Here is a 26,748-nt window from a genome sequence, read left to right as displayed (position 1 = left end):
GGAGGACCGGGAGATATTTTCTCTCCCCAGTGAGATGCACGTGGGGAGTTCTTTTATTCGGCTTTACTCATGCTGAGGGGCGTCCACCGCAGAGTCTCTGGGAGGGAAGCCAAACTTGCAGCTTAACGGGGTGCAGCTTGGTGAGCTGCGGCGTGCCGGGCGGCGGGGTGAGGAGGGGGAAGGGGACCTGCCGACGTGCTTCCCCCGAGCCCCGCCCCCCTCGGCAGCGGAGGTCACGTGCCGCGCCGCGGGGTGGGGGGGTGGTATATTGGAGAGGAAGAAGGAGGGGCCGCGGCGGCGTGAGAAGGGGAGGTGGTGTAGGCGCCGGAGCATCCTGCGAGTAGCAGGGCCGTGAGGAGGTAACGGGACCGGGACCGGGACCCAGGCAGTATCTGGGAGGGCTAGGGGGTTCGGAGGAGAGGAAGAACCGGCGCTTGACTGGAGTTGGGGAGATTCGGGGGCTTTCCAGGGGGCGTCGCGGGGCTCAGAGGCATCCAGGGGACTTGGGGAAGGGAGGTTGAGTAGAATCTGGGGGAGCTGAGGCTGAATCTGAGGGCCGACGGGGGGCCACTGAGGACAATCTAGGGGGCTGAGGAGAATATGGGGACCAGGGGACTCTGACAATGTGGGGTGGCTGAGAAGAATTGGGGGGCTCTTAAGGTAATCTGAAGGCCGGGGTGGGCGCTGAGGGGAATCAGGGGGCGCAGTTTTCTATTAATTCCCTCTACTCCCCCAACGCGGCACTAAGTGGTGGGGTACCCAGGCAGAAGGCGGTGCCTGTCCTGCCCTCAGGGAACCCTCAATCGAGGGCCGGAGTGGAGTGGAGAAATTGTCGCTCAACCTCGGAACGAAGCTCTGAGGGGAACCAAACCAAAACGGAGCCTAGGGGTGGTTGGGGGGAGTTCTCTGACTCACCTCCCGCCTGTGCGCCTCCCCCACGGGGCTGTCTGCCCACTCCCGGGGCGGGGGCTGCTCTCCGAGGGGAGCCAGAATTGGGAGTTCACATGGAGCCCCTCCACCTAGCTGCGGCTGAGAGCGCACGAGGCGGCCAAAGAGCGGGGTCACACCGAGTCAGGGCCCCGAAGAGATGCTTCTCCGGGCTAAAGGGATGATGCTGGGTTCCACAGTTGCAGCTGGGCAGCGGAGCTGGGTCATTGGCCCCAGATAAGGCAGGTACAGGTTGCTGGGAGCGCTGGGAGTTAGTTCTTCATCTGGGTAGAAAGAACAAAGCCGAAGAAGCCCCCAGACTGCTATCCGGGAAGAACTTTCGTGCTTCCTTCTTCCCCCATTGGACGTCTGGAGGTCTGTTCCACAGACCCCCACCCCCGGGTAGTGTCTCCTCCTCCCTCTTTATTATTATTATTTGGTTTGATAGGTTCAAGAACGCTTGGTTATGTCTTCTCTGTGTTTCAGGCCCCATGTAAGATAGATTTGTTATTTTCCTAGAAGATGGGTTGAGGGTGTTTTAAAAGGGGAAAGGAGAAAATGTTTTAGGGTGGAAGGGCTATTAGGGACTTTCTAGTCTCCTCCCTTTCCTCCACAGCCCTTGCACAGGTTGAGTAAACTAAGGACCAGAGAATGAAAATGGGACAGCTGGGGTAGCTCAGTAGTTTGAGAGCGAGGCTTAGAGATAAAAAGTCTTGGGTTCAAATTTGACCTTACACACTTTCTAGCTTTGTGACTCTGGTCACATTACTTAATCTTCAATTTAATTAAGTTTAATCACTTAAAACTGCTTAGCCCTTATAGCCCTTCTACCTTGGAACTAGTATACAATATTGATCAAAGACAGGAGGTAAGGATTATTTTTTGAAAAAGGAAGCGATTTGCCTTAGGTCATTCAGTCTATAAGTAGCAGTAGTAACAGTTTTTAGTCTTGCTACTTATAAATCCAGTATCTTTATTAAACATATAATAATGGCTGTTGAATTCTTTTTTACCCCTCTCAGCAGTATTATATGGTATTAGAGTTGAAGGTTGCTGGAGTACCTTAGTGCTGCCTTGCACTGAGCAGCTGCCCGTTTAGAATAAAGAACCTGCTATTTGGGAATTTGGGAACTGCTCTGCACTTGGAAAAGGAAAAAAGTGAATTTTTTAGAATTGAAGTTTGGATTACTGGAGTCATGAATTTTGTAATAATACCTAACATTCATAAACAATTTTCAGAGTCCTTTTATACTTATTATTTCTTCTGATCTATTGAGGTTTTTTATTCTAGAGTAGTATTTGTACATTCCATGTTTATTATTCTTTTCCAAGAAAGTTTTCAAACACCTCAATTCCTCATAAATGTAATACTCAGATTAGTGTTCTTTCATTTCCTTAGTTCTTTTCCTAGACTCTTATGTTGAACAGATCTCTAGCTTTCTGTATCTGTGTTCCCATTATACATTATTCTTAATTTCTATGCTTTATACCATATTTGTGTAAATCTAATTATTTATAAACTGATCAAGAGGCATTAATGATAAAAGGGCTGGCTTTCGAGTCTGGAAGATCTGAATTTAAGTCCGGTTTCTGAAACAAATTGGATTTTGGAAGCTGGGCAAATCATTTAACCAAGCAACCTTTAAAGGCTATAGATTATATAATTGTTGCATCTCTGTATTTATAGAGGGAGCTTCTTCACTAGGAATTCTTAATACCATCGAAATTACAGGTCTGGTTAAAACAAAATTAAACTCCTTCAAAATATCTCTTTTTCCTATAAATGGGAGAACATTCTACCTATTTTAATATATAAATTAAGTGCTGTACCACTTCAGTACAATTTAGCCATCTATCTTAGGTGCCCTGACTCTAAATTAATTTCATTTGAACTCAATGTGTTTTTTGTTTATTTTCATTTTTAATTTTATCTTTTTTTTATCACCTTCATATCCAAATAGATCTTTTCCTCTTAGAGGTTCATTTCCCATAGCAAAGAATAAAAAAGAGGAGAGGTAAAAAGCAGTTCAGCAGAGCCAACAAGAAGAACTTGGTCTGATAACAAACGCAATTCAACATTTAAAAATAAAATTTATTGCAATTTGTTTTTACAACTCTTGTATTCTCAGAGGACCATCACTTTTTGTATTAATTTATTTTTTTAAATTAAAAATTTTTTCCTCCCTTCTGCTTCCTTTCCCATAGAGATTATAAAATAAAAAAGAAAACTTTGTAACAGATATTCAAATTAATTTTGTCAAATTCTCATATTGGCCATGCTCCAAAAATGTCTCATTCTGTTACCTCTCTGTCACTAAGGTAGGTAACTTTTATCAGCCCTCTGGAATCATGATTGGTTGATCAGAGGTCTTAAATTTTTTTTGTGTTTGTATTGGCTCCAAGGCAGAAGAACAGTAAGGACTAGGAAATGGGGGTCAAGTGACTTGCCCAGGGTCACACAGCTAGGAAGTGTCTGAGGCCAGATTTGAATTTAGGACCTCTAGTCTCTAGGCCTGACTCTCAATCCACTGAGCCATCCAGCTACCCCCTTAAATTTTTTTGAGTTGTTTATCTTTACTGTGTTATTGTTTTAAGTTCTGGTTCTGCTCACAAAGTGATTCTCATTTTGCAATTAGTTCATACATCTTACCAGGTTTCTCTGAAACTGCCCTTTTCATCTTATAACACAATTATTACATTCAAATACTATAATTTGTTGAGTCATTCTGCATTTGATGGGAACCCTCTTAGGTTCCAGTTCTTTGTCACTACAGAAAAAGTTAGAATCACTTCTTACGATAAAAAATTAAAGGGAGAAGGAGAAAAGAGTTCTGCAAAACCAGTTAATATATCAGAAAGTCTGACACTGTTTAAATAAGGCACTTGTGTGTGTTTGGCCACTGGACAATGTTTTTTTCTGATGTAACATGCTGAATGATAGTGCTAGAACTATTTGACCCACAAGTATTAGTCAGGAATACTTGAGTGATTTAATGGTTGACTAAATGGTTCGAAAGTATACTTCTGAAAGGTGATGGAATGCTCTCAGATGGGGAGTGGTTGAATAGGAAACAGTTAATTCATAGTTTATTAATTTAAAAAATTTGTTAGATTTTTTTTTTGTATTTTTACTCAGTTTTCTTTAGCCCTGAAAATACTGATTAATACTTCCTCTTTCTCAGTTACCTCCTTTTGACTTCCTTACCTTCAGGCTGCAGTTTAATGTCTGAGGCCCCAGTTAAGTTACCCCTCCCCCTACATTGTTGTCAGACCATTACTTGTATATTACTGTTTTCTTTTCTTGACTTAACCTTGTGAGTAGCCATACTACTGACTTCTTCCTACACTCCTGCTTCCCTCCTCCCCTCTTTCCCATGTGGCAGTGTAACTGAATTATTATTGCTGCCCTAAAGTCATATGCCATGACTATTCCTGGAAGGTACATAGTCTTTCCTAATTGTATTTCCCAAAGGGAAGGAAACTTGTCTGAGAAATTTGTGTAGATTTTTTTTTGTTTTTTTATTTTTTTCTTAACATAATACTTTATTCACCTAATAGTTTATAGTAAATATCCTGCAGTTTCTGAATAAGCAAGCAGATTAGTTTGGACTGGCAAAACCACTTAAACTAGTTTTTCCCCCTGTACTTCTTAGGCAAGGCATTCTAGTTTGATTGTAAATGATGGAACTTACCAGTAACTGAACCTCTTCCACTCCAGCCCTTCTCAACACTATCTTAATACCCACAGATTCCACATAAAGGAGATGTTAGTAGTTACTCTTTGTATAGTCTCAGTTCTTGTGTAGCTTCCTTCAAACTAAAGTTGAGTAGTCTTCTCACCTTCCAAAGCAGAGACTTTATTAATAGAGTCTGGAGTGAATTGCCTCGTGTTAATGATGATTTCTAAAGCCCTTTTTGGCTCTGTATCTTATGGACTTATTAAACTCTATGGCTTGGTTGGCCTTTGACTCCTACTTTGGTTGACAGTTGAGGTGGGGTGCAGTGGTATGAGGCTTTTATATTTGGAATCTCTTCCGGGATATCAGCTGAAAGGGTGGCAAGTACTACTACCTTTTAAAATATTTTCTTTAATTAAAATTTTTTAAAATTTATTTTAAAGTATTTTTCCGTGGTTACATGATTCATGATCTCTCCTTTTCCTCCCCCTCCTCCCTTTCTAGACCTGACAAGCAATTCCATTGGATTATACATGTATTATCACTCACAGCCCATTTCCATATTATTAATTTTTGTAATAGAGTAATTTTTTAAAACCAAAACCCCAAATCCTATACCCATATAAACAAGTGATAAATCATGTATTTCTTCTGTGTTTCTTTTCCCACAGTTCTTTCTCACAATGTGGATAGCATTCTTTCTCATAAGTCCTTCGGGATTGTCCTAGATCAGTGATGGGCAAACTTTTTAAAGAGGGGGCCAACATTTCCCAGCTTTGTGACCCTGGGCAAGTCACTTGACCCCCATTGCCTACCCATACCACTCTTCTGCCTTGGAGCCAATACACAGTATTGACTCCAAGATGGAAGGTAAGGGTTTTAAAAAAAAAAAAAAAAAAGAGGGGGCCAAAGGAAAGGAAATGCTCACCTGTCAATCTGTTTCTAAGGCAACTCTTTTGAAGTTTCATTGTATTGTATCCTAATCATTGTATTTGTCAGATTAGGAATAATGATGCTTGGCAGGATAGAACATTTCAGGGGGCTGTAGTTTGCCCATTACTGTCCTAGATCATTGCATTGCTATTAGTAGTAAAAGTCCATTACATTCAGTTATTCCACAATGTTTCTGTTCTGTGTACAAGGTTCTCCTAGTTCTGCTTATTTCACTCTGCATCAGTTCATGGAACTCTCCAGTTTTTATAGAAATCAAGCAATTCATCATTCTTTATAGCACAATAGTATACCGTCACCATCATATACTATAGTTTGTTCAGCTATCCCCAATCAAGGGAAACTCCTTCATTTTCCAATTTTTTGCCACCACAAAAAGCATGACTATTAAGTATTTAAGTAACTTAAAAAAAATCTCTTGTGAGGGGCAGTTGGGTAGCTCAGTGGATTGAGAGTCAGGCCTAGAGATGGGAGGTCCTAGGTTCAAATCTAGCCTCAGACATTTCCCAGCTGTGTGACCCTGGGCAAGTCATTTGACCCCCATTGCCCACCCTTACCACTCTTCCACCAAGGAGCCAATACACAGAAGTTAAGGGTTAAAAAAAAAATCTCTTTGGGGTAGTTACTACCACCTTTTTAAATAGATCTAGCTTCTTGCTCTATGACTTAACATTTTATAGGTTTTGAGTATCTGAAATTTCTTTGTGAAATTCTTGTCTGTATTCTCCAACCTTGAAGACCCACTTGTCCCCAAGTTGGTTGTTAGGAAAGAGAGGGAATAGATTTCTAGCCAAGATGACTGGCTAAATAGATGTAAACTGCTACTCCATTAAAAAAAAAAAAAGGAAGTTCTTACTACACTGAATAATTAATAAATCCAATGAAAACTACTGAAACTTTCATTTCAAACCTTCACAGAAAGTCATGTGCAATAGAGAAAGTCAGCAAAGCTAGTACTAGATTCAAGCAAACAAGGTAGTAACCTTATAGTGGAACAAGAGATGGACCAGAGATAATTGTATCCTGTAGGACTTTTGAGTCAGCAAAAGTAGTGTGTATACAACCTAGAAAGGTTTAGGAAATATCAGAACCTAGAAGAAGCCCCAGGAAACAGCAGCCACTTAAACAGTGAGACAGGACCAAGCTTAGGATAGCCCAGGCACTTAAGGGCTCAGTATTTTCTAGTAGTGTGTAGAACATGCCAGAGAAGGCCCTGAAGATCCAGCACTTATCTCAAAGTTCCAGGGGGTGCCTAATCCTGGGAGGTGGAGATCAACACAGGAACTCAGGGGACCCAGGGTGAAACCAAGCACAACTGGTCACCATCTGCAAAAGTCTAGCAAGATGTCTGGCCTGCCTCTGGCACAAAACTCCAGTACAGGAACTAAATAAGGCTGGAGAGATGAGCAAATAAATTATCATTTAAAAAAATTGTAAATTCAGAGATCCTCCAAAAAGCTGCCTAGAAGAAGAAAATAACTAACAACTTCAGACAGAGGCTTAAGAAAAAATGGATTTTCCTCAAGTATTACATGGTTTCCTAGAAGAAATGAAAAGATTGAGGAAAACCCTTAAGGAAAGAATTAGGAGAATAAATAGAAGAAAAAGTGGTAAGCCTTACCCAAGTAATAGATTTCTATTCCTAGACTAGAATGGACCAAACAAATGAGTGAGACAACAAGAAACATCAAAACAAAAAGAAAAAATTGAAAATATAAGAGCTGATATAAAAAACAATTGACATGAAAACCAGGTCAAGGAGAGATAATTTTAAATTATTGGACTTCGTAAAACCTGTGATTTAAAAAAAAAGGTTTAGATAGACTATATTTTGAGAAATCATAAATGAAAACTGCCCAGATCCATTGAATCAGCGGGCAAAATGAAGATCAAATCCATTGACTTTTTAGTGCTTCAAGGACAGAGCCCTACCACAAAAAAGGCCCATGGATAGCCAAGGATAAAAGTAGGAGCACCAAAATTCTTAGACATAAATATGTTCATGAAGAAACCCCAAAAGGATGTCCAAAAATGTCAGTGGAAAATCCCAGAGTGCCCATGGCAAAGGAAAAACAATACTGTAAGCAAACAAAAAAAGTTATAAGTATGAAGGCATCATAGGATCACAAAAGACCTGCCAGCTTCTACTCAAAATGAATATAATATTTTAAGAGAGGAGAGGCTTACAACTGTTAGGATTAAAATTCTCTGGAGACTCTATATTAATTTATAATTATTTAGCAAAAGTGATTTGGAGAGAGAAAGACATAGTCACATGGCTGAGCCTGAGTTTGAGGCTTTCTAGCTGAGAGACTATGGGCCAGCTACTCCACTAGGCAAGTCCCTAGACAAAGAGCCTTGCTGCTTCCTCAGTCCTTAAATTAAAACCCTGATGACTTCATGCCTTCTGGGTCTCTCTGGTTGGATAGGCATGACCTCAGAGCAGGTCAGAGGCCAGTCTTGGATGCCAGGAGTCAGAGCCAGAGACAAGCATTTGCCACAGGGCAGCCTCCCATAGTATGAATTCATGCCCAATTAAAGGGTGGGGCTGATACTGAAATGGATTTTCAACTTTCAAAAAGGAAAGAGGGGTACAAATTTATATTGAATTCACACACAACTAGGAGTAACTTACCCTTCAAAGCTTAATATAATTCTATGGGGTGGGGGTGGGGTGGAATTTTAACCTTTAATGGAATAGAAGATTCAAGCAGGAGAGAGATTTAAAGAGGAAATATAAGAGGGAATAGCCATATGCAAAACATTTTAGATCCTGAAGGGGAAATGAAAAGAAAAGCCAAGAACTAGAACTTAAGAAGGGAGACACCATTAATTGGGGTATGTCTGACTGAATTGTGTTATAGATTGTAATGGAATATTATTGTACCATAAGAAACAATGAAAGATGATTTCAGAAAATCTTGGGTAATATGAACTGATGCAGAATTGCAGTGACAGAACCAGTAGAACAATTTATACAAAGATAACACTGTAAGGAAAAATAACTTCAGAAGGCAGTGAACTCTGATCTGTGTAACGACCAGCCATTTCTGCAGAGGACCTAGGATGAAACATGTTAACCAAGAGGCAGATATCGACATTTTTAGACATGGTCATTATGTGGATTTATTTTGATTGACTTTGCTTATTTGTTAAAAATTTTCCCCCTTTTGGGATTTGGGGGATGGTTTGAAAGGGAGAGAAAGGGTTAGTAATACTGATGCCAAGGAGGAGCAGCTGGGTGGCTCAGTGGATTGAGAGTCAGATCTAGAGAGGAGAGGTCCTAGGTTCAAATTTGACCTCAGACACTTCCTAGCTGTGTGACTCTGGGCAAGTCACTTAACCCCCATTGCCTAGCCCTTACTCCTCTTCTGCCTTAGAACCAATACATAGTATTAATTTTGAAAGTATTGTGTGGAATTTTATATACTTAAGAAAACCAAGTCATGTGAAATGGAGATTTATAGTTTTATATGGTTTTATTGTATTTTGCTGTTGATATGGAAATACTATTTTTTTTCTACTAAGTGCAGAATAAAAATTTTTTTAATTTAATTTTCCATTTATCTATCTATTTCTTGATTAGGGCCCTTACCTTCCGTCTTGGAGTCAATACTGTGTATTGGCTCCAAGGCAGAAGAGTGGTAAGGATAGGCAATGGGGGGAGGTCAAGTGACTTGCCTAGGGTCACTCAGCTGGGAAGTGTCTGAAACCAGATTTGAACCTAGGACCTCCTGTCTTTAGGCCTGGCTCTCAATCCACTGAGCCATCCAGCTGCCTCCCAGAATAAAATTTTTAAAAAGGAAGAAGAAAGAGATTTAGGATGGATCATAAGCCCAATCTTGATGAGACTTTAGAAGGCATGTAGTCACTTCCTATATTTTATAGATAAGGCCTAGAGATGTTAAGGTGCTATCCAAGGTTATATAGCTAACATTTATCAGATGATTTGAACCCAGGTCCTTTGACTCCAGAAAAGTCCTCCCTTCCTCCCTTCTCCCCTCTTCCCCCCAATCAGTGTAGACTTGGAGAGGAGTAGGGAAGTTTGAGATTTGTAAGACTAGAGTTCTTTTGTCAGACTTGACTGGAGTCAGCTGCTCTGAATGTACTTGTTACCAGCTCCACTCCTATACTCAAACCTAGAGTTCTTTGTGTCATCATACCTTAAATTTACATAGGATTTCTGTGAGCGTGTATAGATCTGACTTGTCCAACTCTTGGTGTCCTTGGCAGGGATCAGGGGAAGCTTGTTGCAAAGATTAAGGACTTAAAGACATGAGGAGCTTTGTATCTTATGTTTCCTCAATGTTGAACAGGGGTATGGTTAGAATCTGTGGGGGAGAAGATAAATTGGGGAAAGTTACTCTGTAGCCTTCCTAGATCCCTCTCAGATGTACAATTGCACCATTTACAGCAACAAATTCATTTGAATTGGTTTGGTTTCAGGTCCCAATAGCTGAAGCTGTAAAGAATCCAACACACCATGGAAGAAAGGGAGAATGTGAGTCGAATACCTGAATACCGCCCCATCCACCAAGAGGGCCACCTTGGTGCTGGCGACAGCAACATGTCACCTGAGGGACAGCAAGAAGCTCTTCAGCTGAAGAAGGAAATCTCATTGTTAAATGGGGTTAGCCTTATAATAGGCAATATGATTGGATCAGGGATTTTTGTCTCTCCAAAGGGCGTCCTGATTCACAGTGCCTCCTATGGGTTGTCACTTGTGGTATGGGCCATTGGGGGTATCTTTTCTGTGATTGGTGCCCTCTGCTATGCAGAACTGGGAACCACCATCACCAAGTCTGGAGCCAGCTATGCTTACATTTTGGAAGCCTTTGGGGGCTTCATCGCCTTTATCCGTCTGTGGACCTCACTGCTAATCATTGAGCCCACCAGCCAGGCCATTATTGCCATCACCTTTGCTAACTACGTTGTCCAGCCTGTGTTTCCCTCTTGTGAGCCACCATATATAGCTTCTCGTCTGCTTGCTGCTGCTTGTATATGTAAGTATGGGGGCAAAATCTGAGTTAGGTTTTTCAAAGTCTTGTATGGAGATAGTTTATAGGACCATATCTTCCTGCTTTGATGGCCAATGGTCTTCTCTGAACCTGCTTCCCACTGCCCCAAAACCTCGCCTCCAATCTACCCAGGTAAATTTTCCTCTTTAGTATCTCAGTCTTTCTGGTTTTGTAAATAGGTCTCAAATGGAATCTATGGGGAAGTTGCATAGTTCCCCTGTCCTGGGACCCTCTTCGAATATTACTATTTGTACTGTGAGGCTGACAAGAGGTCAGAAATCTCTGGTGTAAAATTATCAATGGCTGACCAGAAGATTTTTGAAAGTCCACCGAGCCCTTGAGGAATCAACAATTTTAATGAAGAAATGGTATAATTCTCATGACTGGTACTGCCAGAAACATTTTATTATAATTAGTTCTTTTCTTATCTCTTTTCAAAAGGTTTAGTAGTAGATAGATCTATGCTCAAAGCCAAAAAGGCCCACTTCTAGCTATATGTCCCTTCACTCCTCAGACCTCCAGGCCAATGCTCTAAGGTGCAGAGAGGGTGCTGATCTGCATTCATTGAGAGTTTTCTTACCTGAGTTCTTTATACTAACTGAATCATAGGTCTACTCCCTGTTCTTAAATGGGATGGATTTTTAAGAAAGTACACAATCTCCTATAGTTATAGGCAGCTTGTAAATGTCAGTCAGAAAAGCAACTTTGAATTTTATATCTGAGTATGTGAGATGTATGTTTAAAGAAGGGGAAAGAAAAAGGTATAAGTATGTCTATGGCTATAGCTCTATCCTTGAAGCACTAAGTCTGCCCTTGGCTGTTTAAGGGGGTTGATTTATTGATTTGCCTTTGAGGTGAGGAGAAACTAGGCCTATTAGAAGTGTGACTAGGTCACTTGGCATTGTTCAGCTGATTGTGTCCTTTTCTTTAAGATTACCTGGCCAACTGTGGGATTATCTTTTGCCCCAGAAATCTTAATCTCAGGTCTGATTGGATTAACAGATAGATGTGTGCTTTAGGTCATATCCAGAATTATAGATGGCAATTTGTGGTTTTCTACTTGTTTTGAGAAAAAAAAAATTCAATCAGTAAAAAAATCTTATCTTCCTTCTATCCTTCACTCCCAATTGAGATTGAAACAAAAATATATAGTCAAATAAATTTCTATATTGGCTATGATAGGAAAAAAATCTTTCTTTGCTCTTGAGTCCTTTACCTCTCTATCTGTACTAGGTGGGTAAAATATTTCATCTAATGATTCTTCTGTAATTGTGATCAGAGTTCCTAAATTTTTTGACTTTCTTTTTGCAGTGTTATTGTCATTGTATAAATTATTTTTATGATACTGCTTATTTCACTTATTTCACAAACTTCCCAAGTTTCTCTGAAACTATTCCCTCCATCAATTCTTGCAGCACAATAGTGTTCCATCACATTTATATACCAAAACATGTCCAGCTATTTCCTGATTGATGGGCATCTGTTCATTTTCAAATCTTTGCTGTTGCCAAAACAACTAGAAATATTTTTGTATATCCTTAGAGTTTTTTGTTTAAGACTAATCAATCGCTCCCTTAACTTACTCTTCTTTTTCTCCATTCTCTCTTCTCCGCTTTGTTTCCCTCTTGAGTGAAATGTATTTCTGCACATGTATGTATTTGCTTTTTTAACAATTAGAGTGAGGTTCATTTGTTGCCTACTCTCATTTCTTCCTCCTTGTGTGTATAAACTCCTATTTGTGAAATAGTTTCCTCTAACCTTCCTTTCCCTTCCCATCACTTCTTCTGCCTTTCCATTTTTCTTTTAGTATCACCAGGATATAAAAGAACTACTGTCAGGCCTTCTGTCTAATTGGACTCCCTCTAGCACCACTGATGATAGGTTTCAGGGGATATACATGTGGGAGTATGCTGGTGTGGGTTTTAAAATTAGGTAAGTGTTTAACTGCCAGGTCTCTGAAAGCATGATGCACTTTATAAAGTTTTTTTTTTTTTTTTAACCCTTAACTTCTGTGTATTGACTTATAGGTGGAAGAGTGATAAGGGTAGGCAATGGGGGTCAAGTGACTTGCCCAGGGTCACACAGCTGGGAAGTGTCTGAGGCCAGATTTGAACCTAGGACCTCCTGTCTCTAGGCCTGGCTCTCAATCCACTGAGCTACCCAGCTGCCCCCGCACTTTAAAGTTTTATCTGCATTACTATAATTTTCACCATTTCCTTTTAGTCTACACAGTCAATTTCTGGGGTGTAAATGCTCAGTCTGAAAATTTTAACAATTGGTTCTCCTGAGCCATTAAGACATGACTCCAACACACACCCGGACACATGTATTGTCTTCTCATATAGGTATATAAACAGCTGCCTTGTTTAGTCCCTTATGAGTGTGCAATAGTAGATTTCGTACCAGAAAACATTCTTTTTGTCCATAGGAACCTCACTATAGCATCATCTTCTTTCCCCATCTCCTAGTGAGTCCAACCAGTGGGGACATGACACTGGAAAGGTCCTTCTTTCATTTTGCTCTCTTGGATGAGAAATCTGAGGCAGACACTGATTCCATGCTGCTGTCAGCCATGCTTTAGTAAGGCGGTTTACCCATGAACAAATAGGCATCCCCCAGTTGCCATATAGTTATATAGCACAATAGTATTGCATCACAATAATATACTTGTTTGTAGTATATTGGCTTGTTTAGCCATTCTACTATTGATGGCCATCCCCTCAATTTTCCAATTCTTTGCCACAACAAAAAGAGTTGCTGTAAATATTTTTGTACAGATAGGTCCTTTTCCTTTTTCTTTGATCTTTTTGGGATACAGACCTCATAGTGGTGCTATTGAGTCAAAGGACATGCACAATTTTATATCCTTTTGGGCATAGTTCCATCAATTGGGGATAATAATGATACTTGTTTTTACATGCCCCATAAGATCTGTTGTAAAGAAAGTGCTTTGTAACCAAAGTGCTGTAGAATATGATTATCATTTACAGAAAACCTGTTCTTACTTATTACTTGGTAATACTTACCAGGATCTAGGAACTTTTATTTCTGTCCGGATAAGTTTGAATATAAACTTGAGTGATCTTAGTCAACAATTGAATAGAACTATGAAGAGATTAGGTCTCTTTGGATAGTCTTTGTGATGGACAGAGAGGCCTCTTTGTGAGGACTGATCTCCTCAGTTGTATTTTTTTCTAAAGAGCTCTCTTTTTTATATCATAGCCTAAGTTTTAGAAGTTACCAGGTTAACTGCAAGAGATGCAGTGACTCAGAAAGACTTAGATCTTCCTGTCTGGTATATAGACTTATTTGGGAGTTTCTGTGAGGAAACTGGAAAGTTTTTACTTAATCATCCCTTTAGCCCAGGGGTATGGCTTTTCATATATTGACAGAATCACAAAAGGGTACCTTTAAAGGTCACAGGGGGAAAGGATGCCAGAGGTCATCTAGTCCCACCTCACTTGACAGAGGAGGAAACCAAGGACCTCTAGATCATGAGCATCAATCAATCAGAGTCTGGGATTTGAACCCAGACTTGTGGATTTCTGAGTCTAGAACTTAATACTTTCCACTGCATCAGGCTATCTCTCCTTAGGAATCTCTATCCTTGTCTGCACCCACTTGGGTGCTTGGTAGGGCTAGAATGGAGGAAAGCAAATGGTTGATTACAACCACAAAGCAGTGTTTCCCTCTTAGAAGATCCCTTTTTATCTAAGCTTTATGCTGATAATTTCTCACAGGAATCATGTAATTTCATTTTATTAATATTTTCCAGTTTTTTCCCATGGTTACAGAATCATGTAATTTTAGAACTGGAAGAACAATGCTATTGTAGATTTAAAGCTGAAATGGACCTAAGAACATCCCCTGGGGTGGTCAACCTCCTCATTTTTCATGTGAGGAAACAGATCCAGAAACTTCCCCTGGGTCACACAGGTAGAGCTGGGATTCTTCCTAGCTCCACTGACTGATGGCAAAGTATCACTCTTCCACTATAGAACAGAGAACTGGGCTCTAGTCCTGATGCCTAGAGCTTCCAGGTCTCCAACTTTTGAGTTCTTCCTCTCAACATCCTCTGTCAATGCCTAGAGTCTAGCTTTGATTTTTTTTCCTTCTCCTTAATTCTTTTTTTGGTTTTTAAACCCTACCTTCTGTCATAAAACCAATACTAAGTATTGGTTCCAAGGCAGACTAGTAAGGGCTAGGCACAGGGTGTTAAGTGACTTGCCCAAGGTCACATAGCTAGGAAGTATCTGAGGCCAGATTAGAACCCAGGACTTCTTGTCTCTAGGTCCGGCTCTCAGTTGACTGAGCCACCTAGATGCCTTTTCCCTTTGGTTCTTATTCAGTAATTCATCCATTGTATCCTTCTAGCTCAGGGGTCATCAATGTATGGCTCTAGAGCCATATCTGGCTCTTTTGAGGGCCAGATATGGCTCTTTCTGCAGGAGCCATAAAGTCCATTTTTTTTTCAGGCGCTGTTACAGGAGCGGCACTGTGAGCACTGTACGGCTCTCATGAAATTACATTTTAAAAAATGTGCCGTTTATGGCTCTTACGGCCAAAAAGGTTGCCAACCCCTGGTCTAGCCATTCTGGTTCTTAGTTCTGAGCTTAAAGAGGTCCAGCCTCTCAAAATCCTGCGTGGATTCTTTCACCTAGGAAGGAAACCAAAGACTGGGAAAACAAATGGGAAGGAGTTTATGAGTGGAGATGCATAGGATAAATAACAGACAAAGAACATGGAGAAGGATGTAGCACATGGGGGGGAGGGAGAGTGTGAGTGAGTGTGAGTGTGAGTGTGCACCCACTGACCTGATTTATTTTACCTTTTCAGCATTGGGAGTTTTCAAGGGTGTCCATTGAACAAAAGAAACAGCAAAGATATTAACATAATATTAGCATCCAATTACAAAGATAAAGAAACAGGTAGTAACACAATTCTACAGCTAGGTGCCCAGGAAGAGTAATTTGCAAGTCCTTGCTGACTAGTGAAAAAACTAATTAATTGCCAGATCTTCCCTTTCTATCTCCGTAACACCTCTCACATTTATCCCTTCATCACTGTTCAGGTAGCTGCCACTTAGTCTAGGTCAGTGATGGTGAACCTTTTAGAGATGGAGTGCTGGGCCCCACCCCCAACCCACCCCCCAGACTGAGTGCTGTGCCGCTGTGCCCCTCCTCCCCACCGAGTGTGAGTGCACACACACACACACACACTCCCCTTTAACCCACACAAGGGAGGGAGAAAGTGCTCCCATTGGGCTGCTGGGTGGAGGGACAAGTGAAGTGAGGAATATTCTCAGTGAGTGTAGAGAGGGGAAGGGGAGTGACCTTGAGAGAGCTGTGCTCCCCTCCAGCTCTGCCACCTGTGAGCTGCCCACCTTCTCCCCTGTGCGTTCCCATTGGGCTCCTGGGCAGGGGAACGAGGGATGTGAAACAATGTCATTAGGCACAGTGGAGAGAGGAGGGAGCAGCTCTGCAACAGTCCCCCTGCTTTTCTAGTAACGAACCCTGGGTGGTAGGGTGGTACTCTGTGTGCCATCTGGCACCTGTGCCATAGGTTTGCCATCACTGGTCTAGGTCCTTGTCACTTTTCTTACTGCGGCCTCCAGAATTGATCTCCTTGTCTCAAATCTCCGCTCATATGCATCCTTTACACAGTTATAAAAGGGAATTTCTTTAAGTGAACATGTCACTCTCCTATTCAGTAAGCTCTAGTGGCTTCCCTGATGCCTATGAGATCCAATATAGAAACTCCTGCTTGACTTCACCCAGCCCTTCACCACCTGCCCCCAACCTATATTTCTAGACTAAGTATATATTACTACCCTTCCCACACTAAAATATAGCCAAACTGGCCTTCTTGATGGTCTTTGCACTTGATATTCCATGTCCTAAATGGTCTTTGTGTGAACCATCTCCCTTGCCAGGAATTCACCCTCACCCCTTCTTTTACTTTTTGTCTCAGCTCATACATTACCTTCTATTTGAAGTCTTTCCTGATCCTTCAGTCCATTCTTCCTGCCTCCCCACCCCAACTGTTATTGCTCTTTCTCTCTAATCTACCTTGTAATTATTCTTATACACACACACATACATATACATGTTTCCTACAGTAAGAATGAAAGCTCTTTGAGAAAGAGGACTGTCATTTTTGTCCTTGATTTGGAGCCTAGCACAATACCTTATCATTGTAGGTGCTTAAATGCTTATTAAGGGTTCAGGGTCTTACTAGAGGTTGGAGAGGGGGAAAGTAGTGGATTATAATAAGGGGGAGGGGGATCAGAGGTGTGGCAATTAGGAATTGATGGACTGATAAGAGATAGGTTTAGGTCAGAGCTTTTGCTTACTTAGAGCATATATATCAGTGTTTTGAGTCTTCATCTGTCCTTGGGTTAGTTAATCCTTATACTCATTTGTCTTAATTCTAATATATATAGTCATAATTGCCAGCTGCAACAGTTTCTTGACCTTCTGGTAGGTAGCATACTTTCTTTTGGACCCTCTCTCTGTTTTATTCTTGCCCAGCCCATTGTCTAATCACTTGTTAAATCTTTGTTTTTGTATTGCCTTTAATGAAATGAATTCTATGATGTATTCCTAAGAGACTTTAGCTCCTGGTTTGTTAAAAAATCCATAAGCCTGTCTGGAGACCTTTGGCCATATGAATTTGAGGAAGAATTGGTTTTCTGAGAGTTGTTCTGGTGTTTTTATATCCCCTGCTACTTGGGAAATTAGAGATTAAAGTTCTAACTGTAGTTGCTTTGAAGGAAAAAGGGAATACTTAAATTTGGTTCAATTAACAAAGTAATTGCTGAGCCTTCTTAATATCTAGCACTAGATAAAACTGACAGGCAGAAAAGATGACAATGTTTTTTAGTTGATCAAGGAACAATCTGAGGCAGTGAACATGAGGCCAGAGAGACTTAGGTTGGGAATCAGATATTAATCTGTATAGTGCAGATGAAAAATGTAATAAAAGATGTTAATGAGCTTGTGCAGTTGAGAAAGACTTCAGGATATATAAGGAAGATGAAGGATGACCATTCTGATGAAGGAATGAGCATGGTGTGTATGGACACCGAGGATGCTAGAATTGGAAGAACTGAGGGAAAAATCTGGAAAGAGAGGAAAAGAGCCAGGAAAAGGTAACTGAGATTTGCATGTAGGAGATAAAAAGGTCACAAAACCCAGATTTGTAGTAAATGGCATGTCTTCTAATGCCCTGGTCCTTTTTTCCTTGCTTGTGGCACAACGTGTTAATTATGGGAAAGAAAGGGAAGAAATGGGTGGGCCCCAAGATGGCACCTAATTCTAACTCTTGTTCAGTACAGATGTTTTATGGTTGCAGTGAGGCAGAATTATTTTGAAAACCAGAGTTTCTGAGGTTAAGTGAGGGGAAAATTAAAGCCAAATTCCTTTACTCATGTTTCTCAAAAGTTACAGAGTTAATAGATTTGGAGCTAGAAGGGGCTTTAGGGGTCATTTTAGTTCACCTCCCTCTTTATTTTGCAGATGAATAAACTGAGCCTCAAAGAAGTATGTAGGAAATATGATAGAGGATTTGTGTAAGATTCAGTAGGATGGGGAAAAGGGATGAAAGGGTTACATTTATCTAAGTGTCATTGAGGTTGTTAGTAAACCAGCAAATAATTCTTGCTATGTAGAAGACAATCTGGTAGGTGCCTATATCTGATTCTTGGATCACTACCCTCTTCCCCAAATTCAGCTAGTCTTCTTCCCTTCTGTTCCCTTCCCCAATGAACTCCATCCACTTGCTTCATGGATGGACTTCTCAGGCTAGTAGGAAGGAAGGTTGGATTACATTGAAGTTGGGTAGGGTGATTCTGGGAAGGGAGGGAGATGGGCAGGTGTCTCAGGAATCTGCCAAACAGCATCTCACATTAGTTATCCCTTAATTTGGCAATTAACTTCCTTCCCATCTGAGACCTTTCCTGGTAGAGAGAGGAGGGTAGTTGAGTAGCATTAGTTGAAGTGGGAAATGGGCAGGTGATAAGTTATTTAATGGAGGGAATTCTGTAGTTTTGGGAAGGGGTAGTTATGTGGTTCATATGCCTGTGTTTCTTAGGTGAAGGGCAAATGCTAGTATAGTCTTTAGAGGTTTATTCAGTCCTGGGTGTGGGGGTGGCTTCATTTCATTGACCCAATTATCCAGTGACTTCTGGTCACCCATCCAGTATTAATTCTAAACCCTGAGTCTGACATGTATTACCATGTCCCCAAGTAGCAGTTAGGGACAGAAATGGAACATTACTGGTGGCTATTGGCATGGAGGGGGCAGGAATTTTCTGTCCAAGCCTGCCTGTGACCTGCTGGCCCACGGGGGTTTTCTCTCCTAGGTCTGCTGACATTTGTGAACTGTGCATATGTGAAGTGGGGCACGCGTGTGCAGGATGTGTTCACCTATGCCAAGGTTCTTGCCCTTATTGCTATCATCATCACAGGCCTTATAAAACTGTGCCAGGGTAAGTTGGTCTTGGGAGGGAGAGAGGATGTTAAGTTTAGCTATCTTGCTGGCTTCTCTGGCATATGTGAGGAGACCTGGGTTCACCTATTTCATCTCAGTGATATGAGAGAGAGGCTATTTCATGTTATCTAATTTGGAGCATAGGGATCTGCAAGATACTGGGTTCTTTGATAGGATAGCCAAAGTCAGTTGGGTATGAGGTTGTGCCCCTTTCTCCTTCAGAGCTATTCATCCTTCACAGACATTGGACACTGTCTAGCCTCTGGGAACTCTTAAAATAAAGGAGCCCAGAGCTATGTTGGGAGATAGTGAGTCATATTGCAATTGCTATAGGGCTCAGTGGAGAATGCTTTGCCTGGAGTTGGGCATGGGGCAGTAGAGTAGGGAAGCAGTTTTAAAGCCTTTATCCAATAGTGTCCTTCTCTAGTCAGGCCTCTATCAGCAGGCCAGCTACATCTCAACATTTTTCTTCCCTTTATCTAGAATCAATCCTGTTCTATTTCTTGATCTTATCTAAATTTCATGGATACCAGCTAGTGTTATAGCATGTTTGGAAGCAGAACCCTGGGCTCTGAGGAAGCATTGCCAAAGCCATGAGATCCAAGGGGGGCTATACTTGGTATGGGGGGCTAACATCATTTTCTAGGACTTTTTATTTGTAGGTCCATGAGGAAGTACAATTTATTGGGAAGAGCAATGGTTTTGGTAAATTGGAAGAACCTGTTTTTGATCCCTAGTTCTTTCTTGTCCAAGATGTCTAACCTCTGGGCCTTATTTTCTTTATATGAAAAATGAGGGGTTTGGAGGGTTAGAAGTTTCTTCTAGCTTATGTCTGTCTGTGTAGGCCTGTTGGGTAGGATTACTATATAGGCTGGAATCAGTAAATTCCCTAATATGTTCATAGCTGTCTGCCCCAAGGGGTCTATTTTATTGGGTCCATCAGATAATGAACAGTTAACTGGGCCCACCAGATACTGAACACAGACTTACCTGGGCCCATTGTTTCCCCAAGTTGGGGAGAAAATATATGCATGCCCCAGCATGTGCTTTTCCCCTCAGTAAGATCAAAGGAAGGAGGGTGGTGATTGGAGGGCAGCTTTTTCAGCTCTGATTATCTTAGTGCTAGTTTAGGCTGTGGGGAAAGATAGGGAGGCTTCGTGGTTAGTACTGCCTGTGATTTCTTAACACAGGACAATTACAACTGAAAAAAGCAGAGCAGTGGGCATCTTACTCATGGGCCGGATAAACTTTTTGAGACAAACTGCTCTATTTCCAAGCTAAAGTTAATGATGTCAAGAGATAGTGCTGGTTATGGTAAAAATTGTTCTTCAGATATCCAGAGGGAAACCTTGTGTATGTACTCAGTGTTAAGAAAGCGGGTAGATAGAATTATTGTGGGTTTTTGTCAGGAAATGGTAATTGAGGTTTTAAAAGGATGTTATAAAAAAGGTATAAAGAGAAACGCCTTTATTTTTCTGAGACTTCTTTGTTTTAGTTGAGAGAGCCCTCAATGTTCTGTGGTCTGAGGTGAATGGGGCAGAAGGTCTGGTTTTGTTTGCACTAAAACTGTTCTTTCTTTTTCTCTTCCCCTTTTCTCTGCACCCCACCTCCCATTTTTTTTTTTTTATCCTTCTTCCTGCTTTTCTTTCATTCTGTGTTTCTATTTTGCTGTTTCTGCTCTGTTTTTCTTCTGTTTCCCCTTCCCTTCCTTCTTGCAGGACATTCTCAGCACTTTAAGGATGCATTTCAGGGCTCTTCCTGGAATATGGGAAACCTCTCTCTCGCCCTGTATTCTGCCCTCTTCTCTTACTCAGGTTGGGACACCCTTAATTTTGTAACAGAGGAAATCAAAAACCCGGAAAGGTAAAGTTGAGATCTTATTGTCATTACCAGACTAATTCATATTGGAAATCCCATTGGTGGTGGGTTCTTTAAAGTAATTATCTTTCCCTACGGCCCCCCCACCCCACTTCCACACCCTTTATTTATGCCTTTTCTCTCCCTTCATTTTCCATCCTCTTCCTCTTACCTTCTATTGCTTTGAGCAAGAGGAGGATAGAGGGAAAGGAGGGGAGAGTTAGCTAAAGGGGAAGGTCATGACTTTGCCTTGTCAAATACATTCTTCTGGAGTGCGTCCTACTACCTTGGTAGTCAAATCCAAACCCTGGATCTTATATCCTGAAGAGAAGTCTGAACCAATCTGACCAAGTATTCCCCAGCCCTGGTCTAGGAGCTCTAAAAGAGACCATGGCTGCCAAGTACACCTTGGTTTCTTGGCTAGGTTTCTTGTCTAACCCTTCTGTGAAGACTTTGTTCTTCAGACACAATTTTTTGACTGATTGAAAGACTTGAAATGATGGTCTTGTGATGGCTTTAAAGAAAACATGTGAATAGTTTGAGGGAGATAGCATAGCAGAGTGGAATGGATTATGGGGTCAGAGAATTTGGGTTTGGCTCCTGATTCTTTCATTTAGTACCTATATGAATTTGGGCAAAGTTACTTAATCCTCACTTCCCTTATTTGTAAAATGAAATCAGACTAAATAATCTCCAAAGACCCTTTCAACTCTAAAATAAGATTGTTTGACTGATATCTCACCTGGTTGTGGAATTAAAAGATGCTGGGGTTAACACTAGGAGATTCATTAGACTGCAAGGACTAGTACAGATGCATTTTTGAATCTCATATAATGCTCTTCCAGAAGGGGACTCAGTTAATGCTGCTAGCTGAAGGAAGGAACTTCATGGTCCTAATGATCTCTTGATATTTTTCTCAACAGGAATTTACCTCTGGCTATTGCAATTTCTATGCCTATTGTGACACTCATCTATATCTTGACCAATGTGGCCTACTATACGGTGTTGGATATCTCAGCTGTGCTGGGGAGTGATGCTGTGGCTGTGGTGAGCCTGGCCCTAGTCCTGTTTGTATTCTGAGACTGTCCTGAGAATAGTATTACAAAATTCATTCCTTTCCACTGTACTCTTCCTTCCCCTGAAGGTTGGGCTAGCCACAAACAGAATAAGTTTGGGCTATATGACCTACATTTATCTCTTCCCTTTTTCTTGGGACAATGAATTGTGCTGTGCAAGCCTTCATTCAGTCTGGGAGCAGAGATCAGCCTGTAGCATAGGCTATGTGATGCTTATCTCACTTCAGTTGTTAGTGAGATGCCCTTTTGTTCTGCTCTGCTCTTTGTTTTAACGGCATTTCTTTCCTTTACTTAACAGACATACGCTGACAAGGTGTTTGGTATTTTTAGTTGGACAATTCCTATTGCTGTTGCCTTTTCTTGCTTTGGGGGCCTCAATGCATCAATCTTTGCTTCATCAAGGTAAGATGGCTCTCATGCTCCCTCGTTTATGTTTCATTTGTGTTAATGACAGGCTAATTACTAATCTGTGAAGTGATCTTTAAAGTCCTTGTCCCTCTGTATTCCTCCTGTCCTAGGAGTGTATATGGTAAAAGCAGCAATTGTTTTCCTCTAGTTGGCTTTCCTTCTGACAGAAGACAAGGCTATTGATATGAGTAAGCACCATTATAATAGTTATCACTGGAGCTAAGCAAAGCAGGCTTTGAACCAGAACTCTGACCAGTCTTTTGCCTAGATTAATATAGCTTTCCTTCATCTTGGGAGCCTGGTTGCCCTTTATATCAGGATTAGAATTTGGATAATGTTGTTTGAGATTGTGTGTGTTACACACAAATGTGTCAGGGCTGAATGAATATTGGATGTAGGTGAGTCTTACTTAATCTCAAGTCTTATTCATTCTAGGTTGTTCTTTGTGGGCTCTCGAGAAGGTCATCTCCCCTATCTTCTATCCATGATTCACATTGAACGCTTCACACCTGTTCCTGCTTTGCTTTTCAATGTGAGCTCTCATGCCCTAGAAGGGAAAGGGAAGGGGTATCAGAAGGGAAAAATGGGTATATGGGACAGAAAGGTTTGGAGCCTGGTCACTACACTAGTTGCTTTCTGGGGGTGATAGAACCATGATCCTTAAGTGGGACAGGGTAGTGATTTGAAGGGGTTGGTGCCAGGGACATCAGAGTAGCTGAGAATATATGATTGGAGCAGTGGCCCTGATTGTGTTCTGGAAAGGAAAGAGTTAGCTACATGTTATTAAAGTAGTTGCAATGAGGATAAAGGAACAGGAATCTTAGAACAATAAGGTGTGTGGAGAGGATGGAACTATAAGGGAATGTGGGGGAAATGCCAGATAGAATAGAGAATGGGCCACCTTGGGCAGTGGGGTAAAGTGGAGAACATTCCTAGGAGTCAGAACACTTAGGTTCTAGTCCTGATACCACTACTTATTATCCATGTTACTATTAGCAACTAACCCATGAGCTCCATCTATAAAACGGGGGTGAAAATTTTAATGTCCACTTCAGAAAGTAACTGTGAGGCAAATGGGCTGTAAACCATCAAAGTGATATACAAATGTCAGTTGCTGTTAAGAGTATAGAAATAAATAAAAACCTATTTACTCTCATGGGGTTGTGGTAGAGGCTCAGATTGGAAAATTGATGTGAAAGATACATAAGTGTTTTGTAGCCATAAAGCACTACGGATGTAAGGTATTAAATAGTGAATGTCTTATCAAGATCTCCTGTCAAGGTTTTTCCCAGGCAACATGAAACCCTTTTCTTCACAGTGCACCATGACCATCATCTACCTCATTGTGAAGGATGTCTTCCTGCTCATCAACTACTTTAGCTTCAGTTACTGGTTCTTTGTGGGCTTATCAGTTGTAGGGCAGCTTTACCTTCGGTGGAAGGAGCCAGAGAGGCCCAGACCTCTTAAGGTAAGGTTATTCCTGTTGGCTGAGGAAAAGGTTGGAGATGGAGGAGAGGGAATTGGGGTTTGTTCCAAGAGGCTTCTATAACCCAAGGACTTAGGTCCCATTAACAGTTACTCTAGTCACAGTACATTCTAGGTTGTCCTAATTTGAGAATTACAGCCATTCCTCCTTTCATATCTAATGGGTTGGAGGCAAAGATCCTCCTATCTCCTGCATTAAGCTATGGTTGGGAAGCTGGAAGTAGGATAGTGGTACTAGAAGGTGTGATAGACCCTATACATTGGATCATTTATGATCCTTAGGTCCAGGCATTTAATATTCACATTCTTCATTCAAAAATTCTCCTTTCTTTTCCAGCTGAGCCTGTTTTTCCCTATTGTTTTCTGCGCATGCTCTGTTTTCCTGTTGGTTGTACCCCTTTACAGTGACACCCTTAACTCCCTAATTGGCATTGGAATTGCTTTTTCTGGGATCCCAGTCTACTTTGTGGGTATCTACTTGCCTGCGTCCAAGAAACCACTCTTCATTGGGAAGATTGTGGGTGAGTATCTCTCTTGCTTTGAGTGTCTATAACGGTGGCTGAGGTGGGAGATAGGGAAAGGGAATCCCAGAGCTGGCCCAACATGGAAGCAGGTGCTAGAGTGGCTTAGCCAGTCATTATATGAGGCATACAACAAGCTTATCTACCAAGGTTTCTGAAATTCCTACTTAGTCATTGCTTTAGGTGAGACCTCCAAAAGGCCCCTTTATTAAAAGTATCTGGAGGAACATAGACTTGGGCTAGTTTTTCAGATTAGTTGGTTATTATTTGGAAAGGCACTGTTAGCAAGGAGGACTAGGGAGAGGACAGAGAGATAGTTTTTGTTGGTGGTTTGGAGATAGCTGCTGAAGGAAAAATCCAGAGCAGTGGAAGGAGATGAAGAACAAGAAGGCACTGGATCAACCAACCACCCAAAAAAAACCCAAAAAAAACCTCAAAGCAAAAAGACTGGGAGGGGAACATCTCACAGGTTTGACTCAGACTGGCCATGATGATCAGGGGCTCTAGATGAGAAGTCCCTGGAATTATTTTTGGGAGAACTGATTCAGTAGCCTTAATTTTGGAGTGTAAGGTCTTTATCTTTTTCTGTTTAGCTGCTGTCACTAAGGCCACACAACTACTCTGCCGCTGCGTCCTAACTGAGCTGGACTTATGCGAAGACAGGAGCACCGAAAGCAAATCTGATTAAAGGCCAGAAGCTTCTTCCCCGAAGGCCAGGAAAGCCAGCTGCACATGGGTCACCAAAGCCTGGGTGACTTACATCTGGGAAATAGGATAGCAGAATCTCCTGAGGACGGGGATGAGTCTTCATCAAGTTTGGAACTTGGTTTCCCCACATGGCAGCCCTCTTCTGGAATGAAAAATCCAGCCCCTTGTGCCAATATCTGGCAGGCTTATGGGAGAGTCTGTGGAACATTGGTAAAGGAAAAACATCATTGAGGAGGGGGATACCATACTGGAATGAAAAGCTTGGAGAGAGGGCATGCCAGTGAGGAGATAGAGACTTTGATTTTAGAAAGAGCATATAACCTTCATCCCTGGAGCCAGACAGTAATAAGCTAGTCTTGTAGAAGAAAGTCACATCTTCAGTTTCCTAAGTCAAAAGTTTGAATTTGGTCAGAGGAAAGTGATTTTAAAACCTGGAACTCTTAACCCATCCCATCCCACATTTTCTCCCTCCTCCCCCCCAGCTCTTGCCCTCAGCATCATCCCTAAACTTGGAGCCCATTAATAGTCAATCTAAGTCAAATCTCCCTATTAATGGTCTGCAAGTTTTGGGCAATGTCCGCAGTGAGGGAGAGTGAAGAGAGAAGATGGGGGTGGAGAAGGATTCTAGGTTTTAAAATAGCATTCCTCTGACCAAATCCAAACATAATTGAGGAGATTGAAAATGTGATCTGTTTCTTTTATAGGACTCTGGGTTATATACTTCCTGCCTTTCTAGGAGGAGAGGGTTATGTGCCTTTTTAAAAAATTGAAATTATTTATCCAAAATAATTGGCCTTGGATTGAAACATCAGGCATTCCTCTGTTCAGAGGTGCTGATAGACTGGGTGCATTTATAATTTCCCAGATATCTCAACAGATTCCCTTTGGTCTTTTTAGTTTCTGCTGCAGGTAGAGATTTCTGATGGGTCAGAGTCTACCAACTGGTGGTGGTTTCAATTGTTGAGTAAAGTTCGGTGGTCAAATTTCTCACTCTCCTTGACTCAGAATGTTTTTGTACACATGCAGGTGTTCATATGTATACGTTGTGTGTCTGTTAATAAGCTCTGGCTAATGTCTTAGCAGGGAAAAAAGATGAGCGAATTCATGAGTGAGGGTTCATACTCCTTTTGTAAAGAGATGTCACTTAGTTTACTTAAATGAGGCCCTATGTCTTTGTTTTAGGCATTAGCACATGTAAATGTGGGTTGATTGATGACTCTGGAAAGGGGATTCAGACACATTTACTGCTACTTATTGAAAACAAATGTGTTTAACCCTGAAAAAGAAAAGTATAAATTGAACCCTGAGACATACATTTCCTAATTCTTTTCTGATAAAGACAGCTAGTAGTCAGACCCTTTTTCACACACATGTACACATCATGCTGATGTGTTAGGTGATAGTCATTTTAATTTTCTGAAAACTTTAGTTTTGGAACTCCCACTGGCATTCTCATATTGGCCCCATGGCTAGATTGCCAGGGTTAATATACCTCACAAGTCCTATTGCCTCAATGTGTGTTCCATGTGGGAAAACACACTCCCTCCCTCCTTGTTTACCCCGACTCTTGGGAGTTGGTTAGGCTACAGGAGGGAACTTTCCCTCAAAGTTTGGTTGGGCTGAGATTTGA

The 26,748-nt window shown here is 41.3% G+C and overlaps 1 protein-coding gene across 1 annotated transcript; it reads left to right on the top strand.

The window, feature by feature from the left end:
- The first annotated feature begins 293 nt into the window (after positions 1–293).
- Positions 294–26,748, top strand: SLC7A6 (solute carrier family 7 member 6). Its single transcript, XM_044660564.1, has 10 exons — positions 294–359; positions 10,002–10,558; positions 18,936–19,061; positions 20,782–20,926; positions 21,844–21,967; positions 22,295–22,398; positions 22,840–22,936; positions 23,723–23,872; positions 24,227–24,410; positions 25,004–26,748. Exons 2-10 carry the CDS (start codon positions 10,039–10,041, stop codon positions 25,096–25,098), a joined length of 1,545 nt encoding a protein of 514 aa, XP_044516499.1. The 5' UTR covers positions 294–359; positions 10,002–10,038; the 3' UTR covers positions 25,099–26,748.

Source organism: Gracilinanus agilis, chromosome 2 (assembly GCF_016433145.1).
Source record: "Gracilinanus agilis isolate LMUSP501 chromosome 2, AgileGrace, whole genome shotgun sequence".
NCBI classification, from domain to species: domain Eukaryota; kingdom Metazoa; phylum Chordata; class Mammalia; order Didelphimorphia; family Didelphidae; genus Gracilinanus; species Gracilinanus agilis.
This window is presented reverse-complemented; position numbering and strand designations above follow the sequence as displayed.